The sequence below is a fragment of the Agelaius phoeniceus genome, chromosome 18 (assembly GCF_051311805.1).
Source record: "Agelaius phoeniceus isolate bAgePho1 chromosome 18, bAgePho1.hap1, whole genome shotgun sequence".
NCBI classification, from domain to species: Eukaryota; Metazoa; Chordata; class Aves; order Passeriformes; family Icteridae; genus Agelaius; species Agelaius phoeniceus.
The window spans coordinates 10,017,922-10,037,481 of record NC_135282.1 but is presented as its reverse complement, the minus strand read 5'-3'; the positions used below and the strand labels follow the sequence as shown (position 1 = coordinate 10,037,481).

At 45.7% G+C, this 19,560-nt stretch overlaps 1 protein-coding gene across 3 annotated transcripts in view; it reads left to right on the top strand.

Annotated features, from left to right (window-relative positions):
* The window catches only part of TAOK3 (TAO kinase 3), a 78,343-nt gene that overhangs the window by 42,273 nt on the left and 16,510 nt on the right, over window positions 1-19,560 (top strand). For all 3 annotated transcript variants that reach the window (XM_077187632.1, XM_077187631.1, XM_054646084.2), the window contains 6 exons: window positions 923-1,014; window positions 2,913-3,006; window positions 4,361-4,442; window positions 7,347-7,514; window positions 10,236-10,442; window positions 18,143-18,277. In XM_077187632.1, the coding sequence (XP_077043747.1) occupies window positions 923-1,014; window positions 2,913-3,006; window positions 4,361-4,442; window positions 7,347-7,514; window positions 10,236-10,442; window positions 18,143-18,277 (778 nt within the window). The remainder of the gene's footprint in view (window positions 1-922; window positions 1,015-2,912; window positions 3,007-4,360; window positions 4,443-7,346; window positions 7,515-10,235; window positions 10,443-18,142; window positions 18,278-19,560) is intronic.

Sequence of the window (19,560 nt, the reverse complement as noted above, 5' to 3'; positions counted from 1 at the left end):
TTCTCTGTCCCTATTTCATCCCTTTATCCTGGACCACCACTGCTGCCAGTTTCCCTGTTCCATTCATGGCTGCACCCACAGGCTGCATTGGTCTGCTGGAAATGCTCCTGGTGTGCCAAGGGGGAGGGTGCAGGGGGTGCCTCTAAGGCTCTCCCAGCCCTTGCTGTCAACCTGCAGCTATAATACCTTTGGAAATAGGGGGGTCTCCCATGTGCCAGTGTACTCTGCTAACAGGAAGATGATTGGGTTGACCCTTTTTTCCTCCCTCCCTTTTCCCCTTTTTTCCTCCCTTTTCCCTTTCTTTTCTCCCCTCTTTCCTCTTTTGCTTTTATCCCCATTCATCTTTTCTTCTCCTCTTCCCCCTTTTTTTCCTCCCCCCCTTTCCTGTTGTTTTTTCCCCTTTCCCCTTTCACTTTCCCCCCTTCCTTTTTTTCTTCCCCTTTTTCCCCCTTCTTTCCTCTCCCTCTTTCCCCCTTCGTTTTTCTCCCCCTTTCCCCCTTCTTTTTTCTCCCCCTTTCCCCCTTCTTTTCTCTCCCCTTTTCCCCCTTCTTTTTTCTCCCCCTTTCCCCCTTCTTTTTTCTCCCCCTTTCCCCCTTCTTTTTTCTCCCCCTTTCCCCTTCTTTTTTCTCCCCTTTTCCTCTTTTTTTCTCCCCCCTTTCCTGTTCTTTTCTCCCCTCTTTCCTCTTTCACTTTTCCCCCCCATTCCTCTTTTTTCTCTCCCCCTTTCCTCTTTTCCTTCTCCCCCCTCCTCTAACAAGTTTCTGCTGTGGTCAGTGCCTGTTCCATTCCAGCACACTCTTCCTCACCTCCCTGCTGTCTCTCCTGGCCTGTGCCTCTGCTCAAGGGGCTGGAGCCACCTCAGGTGATGTCCCTGGAGTGTCCCTCTGTGTCCCTGACTCAGCCTTTGCTCTGTGCTTGGCAGGATGGCACCAGAGGTGATCCTGGCGATGGACGAGGGGCAGTACGATGGCAAGGTGGATGTTTGGTCTCTGGGGATCACATGCATCGAGTTAGGTGAGTGAACACACAGCTGAGGGGGGTGATTAACTCTGGGGAACAGCTGAGATGGGTAATTAACTCTGCAGTGTGTTAGGAACTCCTGCAAAAAGGGAAAATCCTTACTCCTCATCAGTTCTCCCCTTTAAAATGACTTGGAGCACCATACAGTTGAGTTCAATCTTTTTCTGCTGGCAAATCACTGATGCACTGTGCTTTCATGTTAGTCTGGTGTGCTCAGTTATTCCCTGGAGAGCCAGAGCATTTTGCTCTTGAGTGAGAGGAAGCCATGGTTTGTCATCTGTGTTTTCCAAGCTGCACTCTGAGAAAGTTGTCCCAGCTGTTGTGCCAAGGGAACTGGTGTCCTAAGGATTGTGTGTCAGAAGGGACCTGCATTTAATTTGCAATTCTTCTTACTTCCCTGCTCTCTGAAACAAAAGTCTTCAGCCTCAGCTGAAAAGTTTGTGCCATGAATCATCGTGGACAGGTTCTTTATGGGAAGAGAAGAAAAGGGTTTGCACTTCAGAGGGCAAATGATGCACATCCACAGAGCCTGGAGCAGAGGTGGATGTGATGGCAGGTACACAGAGCAGGCTCTAAGTGTGTGTTTCAAGTTTGAATATTGACACTGCATGTGCTGAGTAGATTATTTTCAAAAATCAGTCTTGATTCTATTTAACAGCAGTACACCAATAACTTATTGTGTGGGTGAGTTCACTGACAATGTCATTGGTGAATGTTTAATCAGCAGAAATGTGTGAGATAACAAAGAGGGGGATGTGCAGAAGTGCTGTCTCCAGAATTGAGATGGTGTAGATAACCAGTAACTAACATGGCTGTATTTCATGTGCCAGCATGCTGACACAATCTGTATTTTGACATAAAGAATGCCAGAATTGGGAGTTTTAGGCTTCTATTGTTGTGCATGACCAATGATTTTTGTTTGTGTGGAGTTCAGGTGTGTCACAGCCTCCCAAGGAGTAAATCACAGCAGCAGGAGAGACTCTGCAACCCTCTGTAGACACAGTCTTGGTACCAACATTTCTGTGGAGCTTTTGACTCAGGAACCCTTAAGATTGATTTGCTTTCCTTAAAAATACCCTTTTGAGAAACATGAAACTTTTTTAAACTTCAAACTTTGAATGGTTCCCTGTGTGTACACAAGCTCAGGCAGCAGAGGGAGGAGATCTGAGCAGCACTTGGCTTTCTTTGAATGCTGATGTCTTAATTCCTGGTGTAGCTGAAGTGGGTAGTGATTAAGGAAAAGCAGATGTGGCAAAGGCTCTGGCCTGAAAGAACTGAGAAACCCTGGCACCACTGACCCTGGGGAGAACCAGCCTCCCCCAGAACTGAGAGTTCTGCCCTCCTGAGGGGTCAGGGGCTGCTGGCCAGGGCCCTCTGGGTGCAAGGACTGGGAAGGATTTCAGTGAGAGGGAGTTCATGGCACATCAGGCAGGTGAATTGGGTAACCTGCCCCCCTTGCAGTGACAAATGAGGCAGGCAGCCACTTTTTCCTGTAATCCACATGTTTCAGCAGTGCATCCAACATCTGTGGGGACTGACACAGCATGTCCTGGCCCTGAACTGTGCCTGAGATGAGTTTTACTCAGTTTCAGCTGGTTTTGCCACAGCAGATCAGGTGTGAGATGTTGCAGTTAAAGTAAAATTTACTGCAAACTCTTCCTTATAATTTGTATCCTGCTCTCTTTGGATTTTGTCATCTCTTTCCAAGTGAACAGCAGCTTTCCTTGAGTGGGTGTCCTGGTCTAACTTGGAATATTAAAATAATTGGCCTAAGTGTGATGAGAACAGCACTGGGTATTGATTTAGCAGTGATACCCTGCTCATACTTCCACACATTTCTCCTTTCTTTCCAGACAGCTTTATCACACCTTTCTGTTCTTTTCTCTTTCCAGCTGAAAGGAAGCCTCCACTTTTCAACATGAATGCAATGAGTGCCTTATATCACATAGCCCAGAACGATTCCCCTAGGTTACAATCAAATGAATGGTAAGAGAACCATTAACAGCTGATTTTTGTTGTTTATTTCCCTGAAAATGCCCTGTGACACTGCACAGTTCAGGCCTGACAATGAACATGTTGGCTGCAGTGCAGTGATTTGTGTATGCTAGCTCAATTCTGACCTTCTGTCACTCTGGCTGTTCTACAATCTGGAAGTGAGGAGGTGTTAATCCTGAGGTGTAGCTGCTGTAGAAATTAAAATACTCTCAGATGTGTTAAACCAGCCATGGCTGAGCATCAGCAAAGTTTCCAGCTCCCAAAGATCTCTTGGCAGAAGAGTTGTTAGCATTGCTGTGCAGCTGAAACGTGGAGAAAGGGAGGAAAATGTGGAGGTAATTGGATATTTTTGTCAGTGGAAGACTCCAGAAGCCCTGAGAGCTCTGTGGCCAGTGAATGCTCCCTATGCTCCAGGCTTGTTCCAGAATCTGAGCTTGGATACAAGAACACTTGGTTATTCTGTGGGAGCAAAGCTTGCCCTGTTTCCTGTACCCAGGATTGGAGTGTTGCTGTTGGATGATGCTTGGCAGAATCTGCACAAGGCTTGAAACAAAAGCTCCTGCTGAGGTGTGGAGTTCCCTCATTTCTCTGCTGGCCATTTGAGCAGCAAAACTATTTAATTGCTGATCATTGTATCAAGACCACTCCAGTTTCCTGCTTTCATCCTCTCTGTTTTGCCCATTTTTCAGGGTTCCAGGGGCTTGCTCTGCTGCCTGCAGTGTGGTCCCCACGTTCTGTGCAGGATTTGCAGTGCAGAGCAGAGGCAGCTGTGGATAAACACAGCAGCACATCAGTGTTCTGGACTGCAAGCCCTTGTTTACAGTGCCCTGTTTGCTCTCTTGGAGTCACCAAGGTGCCTTTTGTGCTCCTTTTGAGTCCAGTGGCACCAGAAAAATCAGTTTCCTTCTTTCCAGCTGGATAAAACCAAATAAAGCCTCAAGTGTTGAACTGAGCATTGAGGCAGGGTTCCCTGTGTAACCTCCCAGAGATCAGTGAGTGCATTTCTGGAGTTCCCAATAATTCCACTGTCCTTTGTTTTTAAGCAGTTGAAGTAAAGTCAGAAATAGTGACTGGTACATGTAGTTCTCACTTGGTTTTCAGTTTGTGCTTGGGGATAGTTGTGTGTCCATGTTGTTTCAACAGCCTTTAATTGGGAAAGAATTGATGAGATCAACTTGGAATTTGGAAAAACCCAGTTACTTTCTCTGCCTTAGAACTTCAGAACAAATCAGTCAACTTCCTTTTGCTTCTCACTGATAAGTTTGAATATATTCCAGATCCTGAGCTTCTTTTTTTAATTTATATTTTTTAAATTTTATTTTATTTTCTTTTTTGATTTTTGCAGGTCAGACTCCTTTAGGGGATTTGTTGATTACTGCTTACAGAAAATACCTCAGGAAAGGCCATCGTCAACAGATTTGTTACGGGTAATTTATCAAATCTTTTCCAGAAATCTGGGGGGAAATCTGTTTGTCTACCAAAATAATTATAAAGATGGTGAACAAGTATTTGCCCTTACAAAAATCCACTCTGGTTTTATGGTTTTCTTTTTCCCTCCATTCATGCATCACACTTAGCAGTTAAAAATAGCTTTGAGGGGATAGGCCAAGGCTGACTTCCCTCCCTAATCAAACCACCAGACCCAAAAGTTGTTTAAATCCTTTTAATGGTTTCTATACTGAACCCAATTAATTAAACTCATTTTGGAAATAACTGGATCACTTTGGAAGGAGTTTTTACAGGTCCCTGATTGCTGAGAGCCTGTAGGAGGGGGACCTGGAGTGATGTGTGCAGAGTTTGCCAAGGGTTTGTCAGTGAATCATGAATCGGTTCCAGTTTCAGTCATTTGGGTTCAGTTTACCTGGGAAATAGAGGAACTGTTTACAGCTCCAAGGGCTTTGCTTTTGGGAAATTCAGGAGCAGCCTTCCATTAGAAGGTAGGGGGATGTGAAATCCTGTCCAGCCCCTTTTCCATCAGGCTTTTCTTTTAAGTATTGTCTCTCTATAAAGTTGATTATTAGCCCTGCTCTCCCTCTGGCTGCCAATGACCTCTCCAGGTAAATGATGAAGGAGCTGTTTGTGCTCCCTTTGGCACCTGGTGTATTTTTTTATTTCCTGTTGTACATCTGTGCTGTGGTAAATAATCAATGTTTTGTTCCCTGATTCTACTTGTAGCACCCTGACCAGCTAATAGGTTTATGTTGTGAGTTTTGGAATGATTCATTCCTGGGGATTGGCAGCCTTGCTGCTCTCTAGGAACAGGCTGAGTTCATTGAAGGATGTCATTTCAGGAGTACCTTAGATTGGAGTCTCTACAAACAATTAGAGCTGAGATCCGAGTGTGAAATCCTGTCTATTCCATATTTTATATTTATATTTTATTTATATTTATGTCTGCCCTATGCTTTTCACATGGTGACATTTTAATATTTGAGTGCACACATAGAATGGATTTAGGTTCAGGATCATGGTTCCAAATGCTTTGCTGCTTTCTAAAAATGATCTACAATGAGATAAAAATGGGTTCCTTTTTTCCCTCATCATAAATAAGCTGCAGATTGTTACTGTTCACAGAGAAATAAATGGTGGTTATCTGCATTGAGGAGCAGAAATGATTCATTTTGTTTCTGTGTGAAATGATGTTAAGAACTTTTAGCTCTGATTCAAAAATAAACACCATCACTACAAGCAAAATTGGGTACTGAAATGACTGGCTGTCCCCAGTAGCAAAACTCAAATGCACAGCAGTTTGAATTCAATTAAAAACGAGAAATCAGCTTGTGGCATGGTGCTTTCCTTGTTTATTTACAAATCATTAAAGGATGATTAGCTCATCCTTTCAGCCCTTTTGTTGAAGGCTCCTGTTTTAGGGTGGCTGGGGCTCCATGTGCTGCTCACTCCAGCTCTAGGGATGAGTTCCCACTCCTGAGTGAGCCCACAGCAGAGCTGGGAGGCTGAGCAGGCAGAGCTGCCCCTCCTGAGAATTTCCTTGCAGGTGGGTCCAGCTGTTGAGGCTCCAACAAAAGCCCCTTGTGGATTTGCAATGTGCAGCAGAGAACAACTCATTTTCACCCATTTTTTTTTCCATTGCCAGTTTTTCTGTTTTTGCCATTTTTCTGTTTTTTCTACAAGCATGCAGAGGATGTTTGTGCCCTAAAGCCATCCCTCTTGGGAGCTACTAAGCAGCACACCCAGCTGTAGGAATCCCATAAAAGCATTGGCAAGGGTTCACTCAGGTTGTCTCCTTTAGCCAAGGTTAAATGGGAAAGCTGGAGACTTTCATATCCACTGCCAGCTCTACAGTTCAGGAGAATGTGTCTGATAAATCAGAGAAGAGGCTTTAATCATGTTCCTAAATACCTTTAAGGAATTTATTAAGTCTGCACTTAAAACCTGTGCTGGAGTTGCCAAGAGCCTGATTTGATTTCAGCTCTGGCTACAAAAGTTTTAGCTATAGATAAACTATGTGGTCCCCTTGCTGGTTTTATATGTGAATTGGAATAATGGATACAGGATAAATCTTTGCAGGTTGATTCTTGTTTCTTCTGGATGCATTTTGTTCATTCCTGTGCCTCCAAGTTTTGAAGTGTCACCTTGTGTGTTTTGAGTGAACCCACTCAGGAAGGCACAAATCATCTGTGCAGCCTGGAGAGTTCAGAAAACCTGACCCTAGCAGGAGCTCAGTGTGTGTGGAGCCTTTCAGAAAGGCTATTACCAGTTACTGAATATGAACAGATAAATTGCAAGAATGGGAAGTGTCACTTCAGGGGTCTGAGAAGTCCCCCGTGGTCCTGGTTGAACCCCGGAGTCTGCAGTGAGGGGTTCTGCAGTCCCCCCTGTCCCAGGTGAATCCCAGGGGTGACCCCAGTGAGATTTCTGTCTCCTTTAACAAGTCCCCCCATGGTCCCAGTTGAACCCCAGAGCTCACCCCAGTGAGATTTCTGTCTCCTTTAACAAGACCCCCCACGGTCCCATTGAACCCCAGAGTCTGCAGTGAGATTTCTGTCTCCTTTAACAAGTCCCCACTGCTCCCAGTTGAACCCCAGAGCTCACCCCAGTGAGATTTCTGTCTCCTTTAACAAGTCCCCCCATGGTCCCAGTTGAACCCCAGAGTCTGCAGTGAGATTTCTGTCTCCTTTAACAAGACCCCCCCGGTCCCAGTTGAACCCCAGAGCTCACCCCAGTGAGATTTCTGTCTCCTTTAACAAGACCCCCACTGCTCCCAGTTGAACCCCAGAGCTCACCCCAGTGAGATTTCTGTCTCCTTTAACAAGACCCCACTGTCCCAGTTGAACCCCAGAGTGACCCCAGTTCTGTCTCCTTTTCCCTAGCACGATTTTGTCCGCCGGGAGAGGCCACCCAGGGTGCTCCTAGACCTGATCCAGAGGACCAAGGATGCAGTGAGGGAGCTGGACAACCTGCAGTACCGGAAAATGAAGAAAATCCTCTTCCAGGAGACCCGGAATGGCCCCCTGAACGAGTCCCAGGAGGAGGAGGAGGTACTGGGAATGGTTTGTCACCCCATTCACACTGTTACCTGTCATTCCAGGGCCAGGGAGGTGTTCCTGTCCTTAGGGTGGCAGAACAAGCACAGCCTAGGTGAGGAATGTTGTTGGAATCTCATCTGGATCAGCAGAGAGGATAATGAGTGAAAGTCCTTGCTCAGTGTTAAAGCTGCCAATTACTGTACATGTGGAACTTTGGATTTTTTCCAGTGCTGCCCATTCTTCTGGAAGCTGTAGGGAAGAAACTCATTCTGAGGGAGGTTCTCTGTGAGAAGTGGCTCCCAGCCTGTGTGGAGGAGGGTCTTTGACAGCCCAAGCTTTTCTTTCTCATCTGCAGTCAAAACAACTCCATTAATGTTAATATTTTTTCAATTACCATAACTTTACTGTAAAGTAATTGGCCTCTCATGAGCTGAAAAGCAAATCACTGAATTAGTAGGACTTATTTTTTTAAAATTCTTTAATGTTAAGGAAGAAAAAGTTTAAAGACCTAAAATGCAGCTTCAGTTTAAATCTTGTAATAAACAAGCCACTTAATCAGTGTATGATAATTGACCCTAACTGTGGCTGAGAGAAGGAAACCAGTCATTTTTCAATTGATGAGCTTAGATGGAAATTAATGTCACTTGGTGCAGGCACCATGCATAAATAAATCCATGACTGCTTCTCAATGAAAAACACTGACAGACAAATTGATGTCTGTGTTCCTTTGCCCCAGTGGAGTGAGGCAATAACACACAGTGAGGTGCCCAAGCTCAGAGGATCCTCAGGAGCTTGGGTTTGAGGTTTGTGGTTGTCAAATGCTCCTTGAAAGCTAAACTGGTTGAAGAAATGGGCATGTGGGTCTCGGGTGGAGCTGCAGGAGGAGGGTGAAGATGTCCCCAAGGAGCAAGAACAGCAACTGCTGTGATTGAAGGTCCCCTCCAGCTTCCAGACCTGGGGCATAGCTGGGGACTGGGAATTGTCAGATTTGTGCACTGAAACCTCCCAGTTTCTCTGCCCACAAGTGCCAAGCTGTGGGCAGAGTGCCAGGGAATGATTTCCCATTTGGCTGTTGAGCACTTGCAGCTCAGCAGGAAACACTGGTGGTGTTTGGCTCCAAGGTGTGTCTCTGCTCCTCCTGTCCCCACTCCTGAAGAGAGCAAGGAGAAGAGCTGTCCCTGCAGGGAGGGCAGGGATGCAGCTGCCAGACACTCTGCATGTGCACAGCATGCTCTGCACTGAGCCCTGAGCCCTGTCCCAGCACAGGAGGTGTCACTGCTCATGTGTGTGTGTGTCACTAACTGGGCAGGGAGAGCAGATCCAGCACGTGCTGCACTTCCTGCTGAGCTGGGGACACAACCTGCCCCACTGGAAATGCCACCAGGCACTTCCTTCTTCTACCTTGGGCTTTCTAAGGTGGAAGATGAGCCTTAAAAATATTTAACATGCAAAATGTTACTAATGCCTTCCTCAGAACCCTCCCAAGAAGGTGAAAGTTGAAGTCAGGTTGCATATGCAATCTCATCTCTGTCCTTCCTGCATAAACATTCATTAATGACACAGCCTCAGATCCTTCATTATGTGATTTCTTCTGCAACTCTACATAAGCATCCTGAAAATATTTTCATTCCCCTGTGTTCTCTGTAAAATAGTATTATTCTGGATTTTAAGTGCTCTCACACAGGCTCTGAATGATCTGCTGATTGCTTAAAAAATAATCACACAATCAAAGGCAAATCTGTCAAGTCTCAATTTTATCTTCCTGTCGGTCTCCAACAAAATGAGTTCCCTGTTAATTGATTTGTAATGGAATTCTCCCCAAGCTCCCTTCAGAGGCCAGGGCAAACTGGATGCAGCAGCAGGCTGCTCATTTTAGTGAGTCAAGGCTGCTTAACCCCAGGAGCTGAAGGATGTTCAGAGTTCTGTCCTCACTGGGAGCTCCTTACGAGCCTCTTTGTTGCCACTAGTTCATTACAAAGGACTCCATAAATTCTCTCAATCAGTCCAGATTAAGTGCATACTCTGGCATTACTGTACTTCTGTGGGTATGGAAGAAGAAAAAAGGCTGCTAACTCCTGATATTTGGCTGTAAAATCAAAAATACCTCTTACATGAGGAATCTTTGTTTATGTATATCCAAGTTTTTACCCCTATAATAATGCAGGCTCATCTGAGTCAGCTGCTAAGATTCTTCACTCACCTTTACCTTGGCTGTCAACACAAGGTTCAAGGGGTTTTTAGCTTGATAAAATGGAATTGCTGACTGCTTGGGACATGGAGGTTAAAACCTCTACACCATGTAAAATAGATAAAATAATAAATAGATTCATTGTCTTATATATTTCCTGATTCAGGAAATGTGTTATAGCAGATCCTGACTTGAAGCATTGTTTTAATTCAAACTTGGAGAATTTCTCTTAATTATGAGGCTCCTTGAGTATTCCTGGATGTCTCCTATCAAGCCAAGAGCCATGCCCAGACTTAAGGATATGTGGAAAAAAACTGGCTTGAAACCTGATGTGATCAGATTGCAGGGGAAAGGCAGGAGCTGCCTGCCTGATATGGAGCATTCCAGAACCCAGACAGCCCTTTGAGATGTGCAGTTGGCAAAATAATGCCCAAAGCCCCCTGAAGCCTGCAGAGTCACCTTTAAAACAAACTCTGGGCATTGCAGACACGTGCTGGGCAGGTGATCTCCTGCAGGATCTGTAACTGATGCCCCTTGTTTTATAGGACAGTGAGCATGGATCAAACCTGAGTAGGAAGATGGACAGTCTGGGCAGCAACCATTCCATCCCCAGCATGTCTGTGAGCACAGGCAGCCAGAGCAGCAGTGTGAGCAGCATGCAGGAGGTCCTGGATGAGAGCAGCCCTGAGCTGGTCATGATGCATAGTGACGAGAGCACCATTAATTCCACCTCCTCCGTTGTTCACAAGAAGGTACGTGTGCCCTGCTGCTCTGTGCTGAGAGCAGGAGCTGCTGCTGGCCTTGCCAGAGTCAACTTCTGTGGGGTTTTTCTCTTTAAAAGCATCTCAAGAACCTCTGCCCATGAAAAGAGGTTGCTACTCAAGGAGCTGTCAGTGCCTAGGCAGGGTCACCCAGGCTCCCCGCATGCCCAGCCCTGCATGTGCACCTCTTCCAATGCTTGGGACATCCTTGGGAATGCCTGTGCTGTGCTCTGTGTTGGTCCTGGCAGCCAAGCTAACCCTCTGCCAGGCACAGTGTGTGATTCAAACCTGCCTGCACTTGGATTTCCCTTGTGAGGAGTGGAAGTGTGCAGAGCTTTGGACCCTTCCCACGAGCTACGTTCGGAGTCGAGTCCCACTCGATGCTTTCCTGCTGCTTTGCTGCATGCTGTGATCTGATGCCTTTCCTTTTCCTAGGGCTGGATCTCGAGCTGAGGTTGTCTAGCTGTAAGCCAGCATCTCATCTCCACTGTTTGTATGACTAAAATAGTTTTGGCTTGGCCTTGGCAGTGTCATTTGCTAGTGGGCAGCAAAATGTAGGTTGGTTGTGTTGGTTTCATTTGCAAGGAACTTCAAAGTGTACATGTGCTTTTTGCCAGAGGAGCTAAAACATTGCAGCAGCATGAAAAGTATGAATTTCTTGTTTGTAAGGTTACAGTAAGGCTTGGTTGTAACTAACTAAATATTTGTAAGCAGTTTTTCCTCCTGAAGTGCAGGGTTTGTGATGTTGAGTATTAAGAACTATTGAAACGTTTTGTCTTCAACAAAACATGGTCTTACATATTTAAAGATACTGGCAGAGAAGTTGCAAAGGTTTTAGGGGTTTGCTTCTTTCCTAAAGACACTTGACAGCATCTTTAGGGAAGATTGTTTATTCAGAAAGGTGAAATTAAGGTGTTAGTACCAAATGCCAGCCCATGGAACTCTCCTGAATGAAGAGCAGCACCACTGAAGGATATTCTGGGTGGTTATGATTGAAGCTCTCTCTTTGTGTAGGCTTTCAAAACGGGTGTTAACTTTTAATTTCATGTTGTTAAATTGCCATATTTACTTGTGCATTAAAATGGAAGTTTGAGGGACTGATTTACACAGAATTCATAGGTTACAATCACTGCTCAGAGTTGTTATATTTGATAAAAACAAAACATGAGCTGCTCCCACCAGACACAAATGGCATTTGTGAAAGGAGTGGAGTTCCTGCTTGTTTTAAGACTAATATTGTGTTTTATAATGGTTGTGTGACACTTATAAAGTATAAATACAGCATTTCTGATGCTGTAAATTCAGTCCTCCTAGACTTGTGTGTAGGATGCACAAACAGAACACCACATGGAAGTTTTTACCTGGTTTGAAAAAACCCAGGGTGTCTTGCACACTTGTAACTGAAGTATTATAAAAGAAATCCCCTCTAGATCACTGAACACAGGTGTTTTAGGGTAATTTTGGGAGCAGAAAGCCCAGGTCTGCACTGGTGGTCTTCACAAAACAGTTAATGATTGGCTAGGACTGCTGATCCTTGGAGTAGATTCCTTCTCCATTGGAAAATGTTCCCTTCTGCTGTATGTAATTCATAAAGCAGATTTGGACTCTGCATAGCAGGACATATTCCAGTCTGCAAATATATTGTTTTAATTTAGTACACTATTTTTTTATTCTTTGTTACTTTGGGGAATGCAATTTTAAGTGGAAAACTGCTTCATATGTGTATTAATACATGTGAAGAGACTAAAATTGCAGATTGACATTTCAGGGGGGTTTATATTCACATACATCCCACTTTGTTTTCAAGGTAAAGTGCCTTGTTCTGCCAAGATTTCAGTTTGTCTTTGTGCTTTAAGTGCATTTCTGGAAACTGGGATGAAGTTGAGTTTTGGGTATCACTCTGGAGCCCCTCACAAACACAATGGGAAGAGCCTGGGGTTCAAGTTTAATTTAAGCTCTTGTTTTGCATTTAATCACCCTTTAAAGGCTAAAAAGAAAATACTGCTGAGCATGAGCAGCATTTTGTGGGTACAAGGTCACATATGAGATGGTTTTGACATGGGTGAAGTCAAAAGTGTTGTATAAAATTGTGTTATTCCACAACTGTGCTAATGAACAACCTCCAGATTGTGGAAGGGGTCCAAGAAGGCAAAATGGTTTGGAGTGTTGATATTTTCTATGGCTCAGAGCTCTAAAAAGTCAGAGCCCCTCTGGTGTTTGGGGCCACAGCCCCAGAATGGCAGGTGCAGGTAAAAGTAGGAGGAGTCTGTGGTGTGTGAGATGCAGTTCTCAGTGCTCAGTGCTCTCCTGGTGTGGAGAGCCAGGCTGGGCTGGCCTGCAGGAAACCAGGAGCTCCTATCAGATAATTCTGTTTAATATTTGAGAATGATTTTGACCTGGCAATGTCCCAGCCAAATCCCCCCCTTTGTTTGGATCATCCCTGAGTGCTGCTTGGCTGGGAGCAGCCTCAGGCACCTGAGGAGCACCCCTGGCATCTGTCCTGTGACCCACCCTGAGGCAGAGGCTTAGGGAAGAGGCTGATGGAGTAAAAGCACTTGTAAACAACTCATTCTCTTTCTTTTTTTTAACAGCTGCTAGTTGGCTGTAACTTCCAAAAATGTTTTGTGGTCACAGGGTAAGTGAAATGACCTGTTCTGATCTGGTTAATTGTCACTGGCTATGCTAGTTGATGGCAGCCAAGGTGCTTTGGGGTTTGCTGCACTTGGGATGAATCCTCTGTGGGAAAAAAACCCTCCCACAGCACAGCAGAGGTCCATGGTTTTTAAACTTGTACTTAAAACAAAAGTGACTCCCACCTGTTAGGCTGGAAGAAAAATCCCCAAAATATTGAAAATAATAACAAGCCATGTGGAGCTTTTTGTGTTATTTAGTTTATAGCTGTGTCCTGAAGTCCTGGGAGGAAAAAAATGTCAATCAGTGGTAATCAGTGAGCTACTGAGGCAGGGAGCCCATGCTTGGGATCAAACCCTGCTCCCTCAGGAGGACACCTTAATCACCAGCATATTCTTTTCAGGAAATTCAGATCTCTGGCTTGGATGAGGAAGTTTTCCTTGCCCTTGTGCAGGTTGGTGAGCTCCTCCATGTACATCTGAGTATGTCCAGTGTAAGAACTCTCTTCTGAATACATTAAGTAACTCTGCTACTCCATGCAAGGGGCATCTTGCCTATGGATACACATTGTCACATCCATCTCCCTTCAGGAGTTTTCAGCTGCACAGGTTGGGAGCTGAAGAGTAAGTGATGGCTCTGATACAAACCCAATCGTACCTGAGAGCCCCAAAAAATGACAAAATGGGGCAGGGAGTAAAACTTCAAGTACACTGTGTTTCAGAGGCACATAACCCAGATTTTAAAATCAGATAAATATCAGTTAATTCATCTTAAAAATGAGGATAAAGATTTTTGGCTCCCAGAGTAAGACAATAAAGTGAGTGTAGGCATCAGCTGGTGCATCAGAGATGTTTTGTCACCTGTTTTGTTCAGCACTGTGGGCACAGGTGGCTTCCCAGAAATATTATTTCATTGTCCTCAATGAATTTATTGTTATTTTATTTCTGCAAAGCTATAATAATAAGATGTTGTAATCTTTTAATCTAAACAAAAAGCCAGTACAATATTGGTTTTTTTCAACTGCAGTACTCAGCTTTTGCTGTTTCTTGCTTCAATCTTAAAATCATCGGTGCTTTCTGAAACTTGGGCAGTAAAATGTCAGGGAAAACTTGTGATTAAGATCTGGTTTATAACAAAAAGATGGAAAAGAGGATCTTTGTAGTTGATCATCACAAATTCTCACCCAATCTCTGCAATAATAAAGTATATTTACAATAACTGCTGCAACTTGAGTGACTTCCCAGATGCTGTAAATTAACCTATGCACATCTCCTGTTGCTGCTCCAATTAATTTCAGCATTTGTGAGGAATTTTGTGCATGGAGAGAGCTTAAACCTCCCTGTTGATTATCAAGGCACTTAAAGCAGTGTATTAAGACAAATGGTGCCACATTGTTGTTTTCCTTGCTCTTTAAATTCCTAGAAAGCACAAAGGGATTTGCTGCAGTTCCATGGAAGTCTTTAGTGTGGCTTGGAAATTGCCTTTCCTGTTTGTCTAGGAGACTGGCAGCAGTTAATGAGTCCTCCTGTGTTTCTGGAAGTTTTATTTGGTGTGCATAGCAAAAAACCCAATGGGAAAGGGAGTGTTCCTCCTGGGGAGAAGGTGGAGGTGTCCCAGCTTTGGGCTGGGCAGAATTTGGATGGCAAAGGCCTTTTTTCAGTGAGGAGAAGGATGAAAAGCCAGTGTGTGGTAGAACTGGGATGGGACTCAGAGCAAAACCCACTCTGTGTTGGATTTTGAGCTCGTGGCTTGACACCAAGTCGTTGTGAGGTGCTCAGACAGTTCACAGGAGCAGCCATTCAGATCCAGCTGGGAGCACCACTGGAAGCTCCACCAGCTCCTGTCAGATAATTCTGTTTAATATTTGAGAATGGTTTTGTCCTGGCAATGTCCCAGCCAAATCCCCCCTTTGTTTGGATCAACCTGAAAACTGTTTATGTGCATGATACAGTCAGAAGAACAAATGATTCCTTGAGTAGGAAGTTGAAGATTCTGGATTGTTGGCCCTGAAGAAAAGGATTTTAATGAGTTATGAGCTGAGCATGCCTAAAGTTGCATCCTTAAGGTAAATATTGCAAGAAAACCAGAGAAAACAGGTGGGAAATGAAATGTATATTGAAGATACTTTACTTTAAAAACAAACCAGGGTTTGAAATGCAGATTTGGGGCTGAGGTACCCTGATCCAAACTTGGTGAGTTTCTGGGATGCCTTCAGTCAGATTTTCTTTCTTGGGTGCCATGAGCTGAGGTGCCAATTTTGTGTCTTTGTTTCCCACTCGTCTGAAGCTAAAAGTTGGAAACAAAATTTCCTTATCTGTGCCAACAGTTGCAACTGCAGCGTCTCTTATCAAGTTTTTAGGAGAAGAAGAATTTAGTTTTAAAATAAAAGTAGCAAAATCCCGTTTTTCTAGGTTTGTGGGGACATGTTTGTCATCAGTCACCTCATCTGAGGAAGGCTGATGGAGATGTGGCTACTCAGAGATTTATTTCTCCTACCAGCTGAGTTTTTTGTCCCCTTGAAATTGGTCCTTTGGCTTGCTCAGTTGCAAAGGAATTTTCCCATTCCTTGCCCAGCTGAGTTTGAAATGCAGAATGTGGTTAATTCACATTCCTGAAGGGCAATTTAATTCTGCTCTGAGCTTCTCATGTGCACTGAGGTAACCAGAGATCCCATAAAACAAGACCAGGGTGACACTCTGCCCTCTAAAAATCCACCTCTTAGATAACAAAAAGTAAATCACAAATTCATTTTCCAGTAGAAAAAGCAATTACAACTTAAACTTCTTATTTTAGGTGGTGTTTTGGAGCATTCTGGAAAGTCTGAATGCCCATTTTAAAATGTTGGGGGGGGGGGTTTCAGTGATTTGCAGCTTCTCTGGATATTTGCCATGCCAACATAATGGAGAGAAGGAAGATGATGCAGGGATTGGGGTATTGCTTAGGCTTTTGGGAACCCTGTGCACTCCCAGGTGGTGCTGCAGGCTCTGTGTGTGACCAGGGGTGACATTTGTCCTGTCCCCAGCTTCATTTCATGGCTGGAGCACAGCACTGGTGGCTCCTGGTGTTTCCTCAGTGGTTCAGGTGGGTGAGTTTGGGGTAGATCTTCACTACAGGGTTTGGGATCCCTCTGGTGAGGCTGAGAGTCAGATTAAAGTGAGAGATGCTGTTGGACTTGAAATGTTTAACCAGGATCTTCTGGAGATGGCTGTTCTAGAGCCTCACATGTGCCTTTCTCAGGAATGTGGGCAAGTCCAAGAGCTCTGCCTGTCACACCAACGTGCACAAGTTGGAAATCTGAGATCAGCCCAATTTTCAGTGATTTCTCTTGTGGTCTCACTGCCTTTCCTGTCAGACAGTGCCACAAATGCCCACTATAAGGATGTCCAGTATAAAATAAAACTGCAGCTTTTATGACTCTCCATATCTATGTGGAGGACTCTTCTTTTTAGCTGTTTTGGCTCATTCTGTGTGCCTTGTGTGGGTGTAGAGGAGCTGGTGCAGGCTTGGCTCTGTGGTGGCCTTGGGCACTGAGCAAAGGCAAGGGAAAGGTGAGCATGGACTGGGAGCGCTCAAAGGAAGGATAAGGAAAGGTTTTGGGGTAAAAACACTGTTAATCAATGTGGTGTTCATCTCCTAATATCAGCATTTCTGCACCTAATTGGCTTTTGCTTGAACTCATTTCCAGAGTCCTATTGAAAAGGGCTGAGTGTGTGTGGGTGTGGGTGAGAAGCAGCTGGAAATGGAGGCCAGCAGAGGGGAAAACCAGGTGTCTGTGGGGTGGGAAAGGAGCATGGGGATGACAGCAGTGTCCTGATGGACACACCATTCCATGGATTCTTCCTGTGGGGCTCTCTGACCTTCCTGCTGTCTGCTGCACCATGGCAGGGTGGCAGAGCTGCTCCTGCTCATGGAGGCAGCTCTTCCCTGCAAGGGCTTTCTGGGCACTGGCAGCCTTTATTTTGCACCCCAAAGAACTGGAAACTTGATTTAATTCAGGAAGAGAATCTCAGTCTTCCTGAGAGGATTTAGGAGCTGGAGATTGAGGATGGGAGTCATGACACTGGTGGATGCCAGTGTGGCCAGGCAGGAGCGGGGTGTGCCGGGTGTCCAGAGGCTACTCCATCCCCAGGGTGCAGCCTGCAGCTGTGCTGACTGTTGGCAGTCACCATTCCCATTGGGAAAACCGTGGTGATGTGGATTTTTTGCTGGAATTTCTGAGGAGGGTTTCTCCTGGAGCTTTGTTCCACTCCCAAATTTGCCCGTGCCATTTGGGAAGGGCACAGCCTCTCCTGGCAGAGCCTTGCCAGGGAGCAGAGGGGAAGCTGCACTAGGAACCATTCCTGCTAAAACCTGGGAGCTGTTGCTTTAAAAAGAAAAAAAAAAAAAAAATCCTTTGTGGGCTGTGGAGAGAAAGTGCTAGAACTGTGCAGGATCATGACTGGAAAGCAGGATCCCTGAGTGGTCACGGAGGCTTTCCTGGTGCTCTCCAGCCTGCCGTGGATTTAGCCAGGATGCTCGTCCCCCACAGCAGATAGCAAACGAGGGACAAAGAAACCCTATCGAGGACACGGCGCTGGGCAAAGGGAATGAGGCAGGATGTTGCTGTGGTGTTAAAAGGGAACAGGATCTCCGTGCCTAGACATGGGAATCACGTTTTCACCGGGATCGCTGGCTTGCAGTGCTTGAACCCGACCTTCCCGAGGACTCCGATCGCCCTGCTCCGCTTCCTGCTCCCGCCTCGCTTTTTTCTGGCACATATGTAATACTGGAGGTTTAAAAAAAAAAAAAAAAAAAAAAAGAAGGAGATTAAAAAAAAAAAAAAAAAAGGCAGCCCGATCCAGGGATTCGGAGGCATCCTGCTCGCGATCAGCTGACGCGCCGAGCCGAGCTGCAATGTGTTGCTTATTCATTTTGTACGGTGGGAGCTGCCGGGGCTAAGCAGAGAGCTGAACTATGCCTCTCCTACAGCCGCGCTTGTGCAGACAGAGGGGTGAGAGAGAGGCAGCCGCCGCGGGAAGAGCACAGCCGGACTTTCTCCTTGTTTTTATCCATTTCTGCAGGATCATGTATTTATAAGGGATGAGGTGGGCCACAGGGATCGCAGGCCTGAGGTGCGGCCTACCCAGTCAGTGCAGAATCAGGCCCTCCACTACCGGAACCGAGAGCGCTTTGCCACAATCAAATCAGCATCTTTGGTAAGAGCCCCCATCCCACCCCACCCCATCCCACCCCACCCCGCTCCCCAGCCCCTCGCTGCCATCCCTCCGTGCTGTTGGTGCTGTTGGCATAGCAACTGGATATTGCACTGAAAGAGATTTTACCTCTGTGTGTGTGTGTGTGAGAGATGTAAATGTGAAATATGTTTAATTTCTTGGTGCATTTCCAGTGTGAGATAGACCACCTTCCTGGGTGAAGTTAATATCATCTTCATTTCCCACCCCACCCCTCCATTTCCCACCTGTCCCTTTTGTTAATATATTTATCTGCATGTGCATTAAGAGTGTGTGAGGGGTGTGAGAGCTGCTGGAACGCCGTGGAGATGCAGATGCAGATGGGTTTGGGAACAATAAGATCGCTGCTGCCCGCCCTGAGCTGCTGCCTGGTGGTTTTTTTTTTTATTATTTTTTTATTTCATTCATTCATTTATTTCAAGCAACTGTACCGTGACTGCATTTTCCAGCCTGATCCTTTGGAAGGATTGCTGGGCTGCGATAAGGGAGAGAGAGAGAGAGGGTTTACAGCGGACTGTGGGCTTACAAAGGGGAGGGGGATGGGATGAATCCATCAAGATTTGTACTATTGCAAATGTGATTGCTGTGGATGCCTTTGTAGTAGGGAAAGGGGTGTGTGCCGGAAGAGTTAGTTGTGTGCCGCCTCCCCCACCCCGCATCCACCCGGGCTGGGAGCAGCCTTTTCCAGGGACAGCAGTGAAAAATGGCCCTTCACAGGGAAAACCAATGTCCTGCTCAATATTTCAGCCCGCTGGTATTAGAGGTCAGATGGACGGGGAGCGTTAGAAAGTGCCCACGGTTTGGCCATGGCACTCGCTCAGTGCTATGACATCATCCTGGACCAACCCCGAAATGACACCAGCGAGCCCTCCCCTTCCCGCTCCCTCCTGCCTCCACCATGGGGGTTCTCCTTCCAGACCACCATTTCTGCATCCCCAGAATCGCTTCCCACTCCTTCTTGCATGCACAGGGCAGGGGTGTGCCTCTGTGTGTGTGTGTGTGTGTGTGTGTGACCACAGCTGAAGCTGGTGACTGGAGGCAAGCAGCAGTGCCAGCAGCCCAATTTTTTTTCTGTATGATTGTTGCTGCTGCTGTTAAAATCTAGAATGATGCTGTGGCATTCGGGATTCTGTCCAGATGCTTCCCGAGAGCATCTGAATCCCATCTTTTGCAGGTGTATTTCTGGGTGCCCATACCCTGAGTGCCCCCCAGGCTGGTGTCCCCTGCTCCCCCCAGTTTAAAGTGAC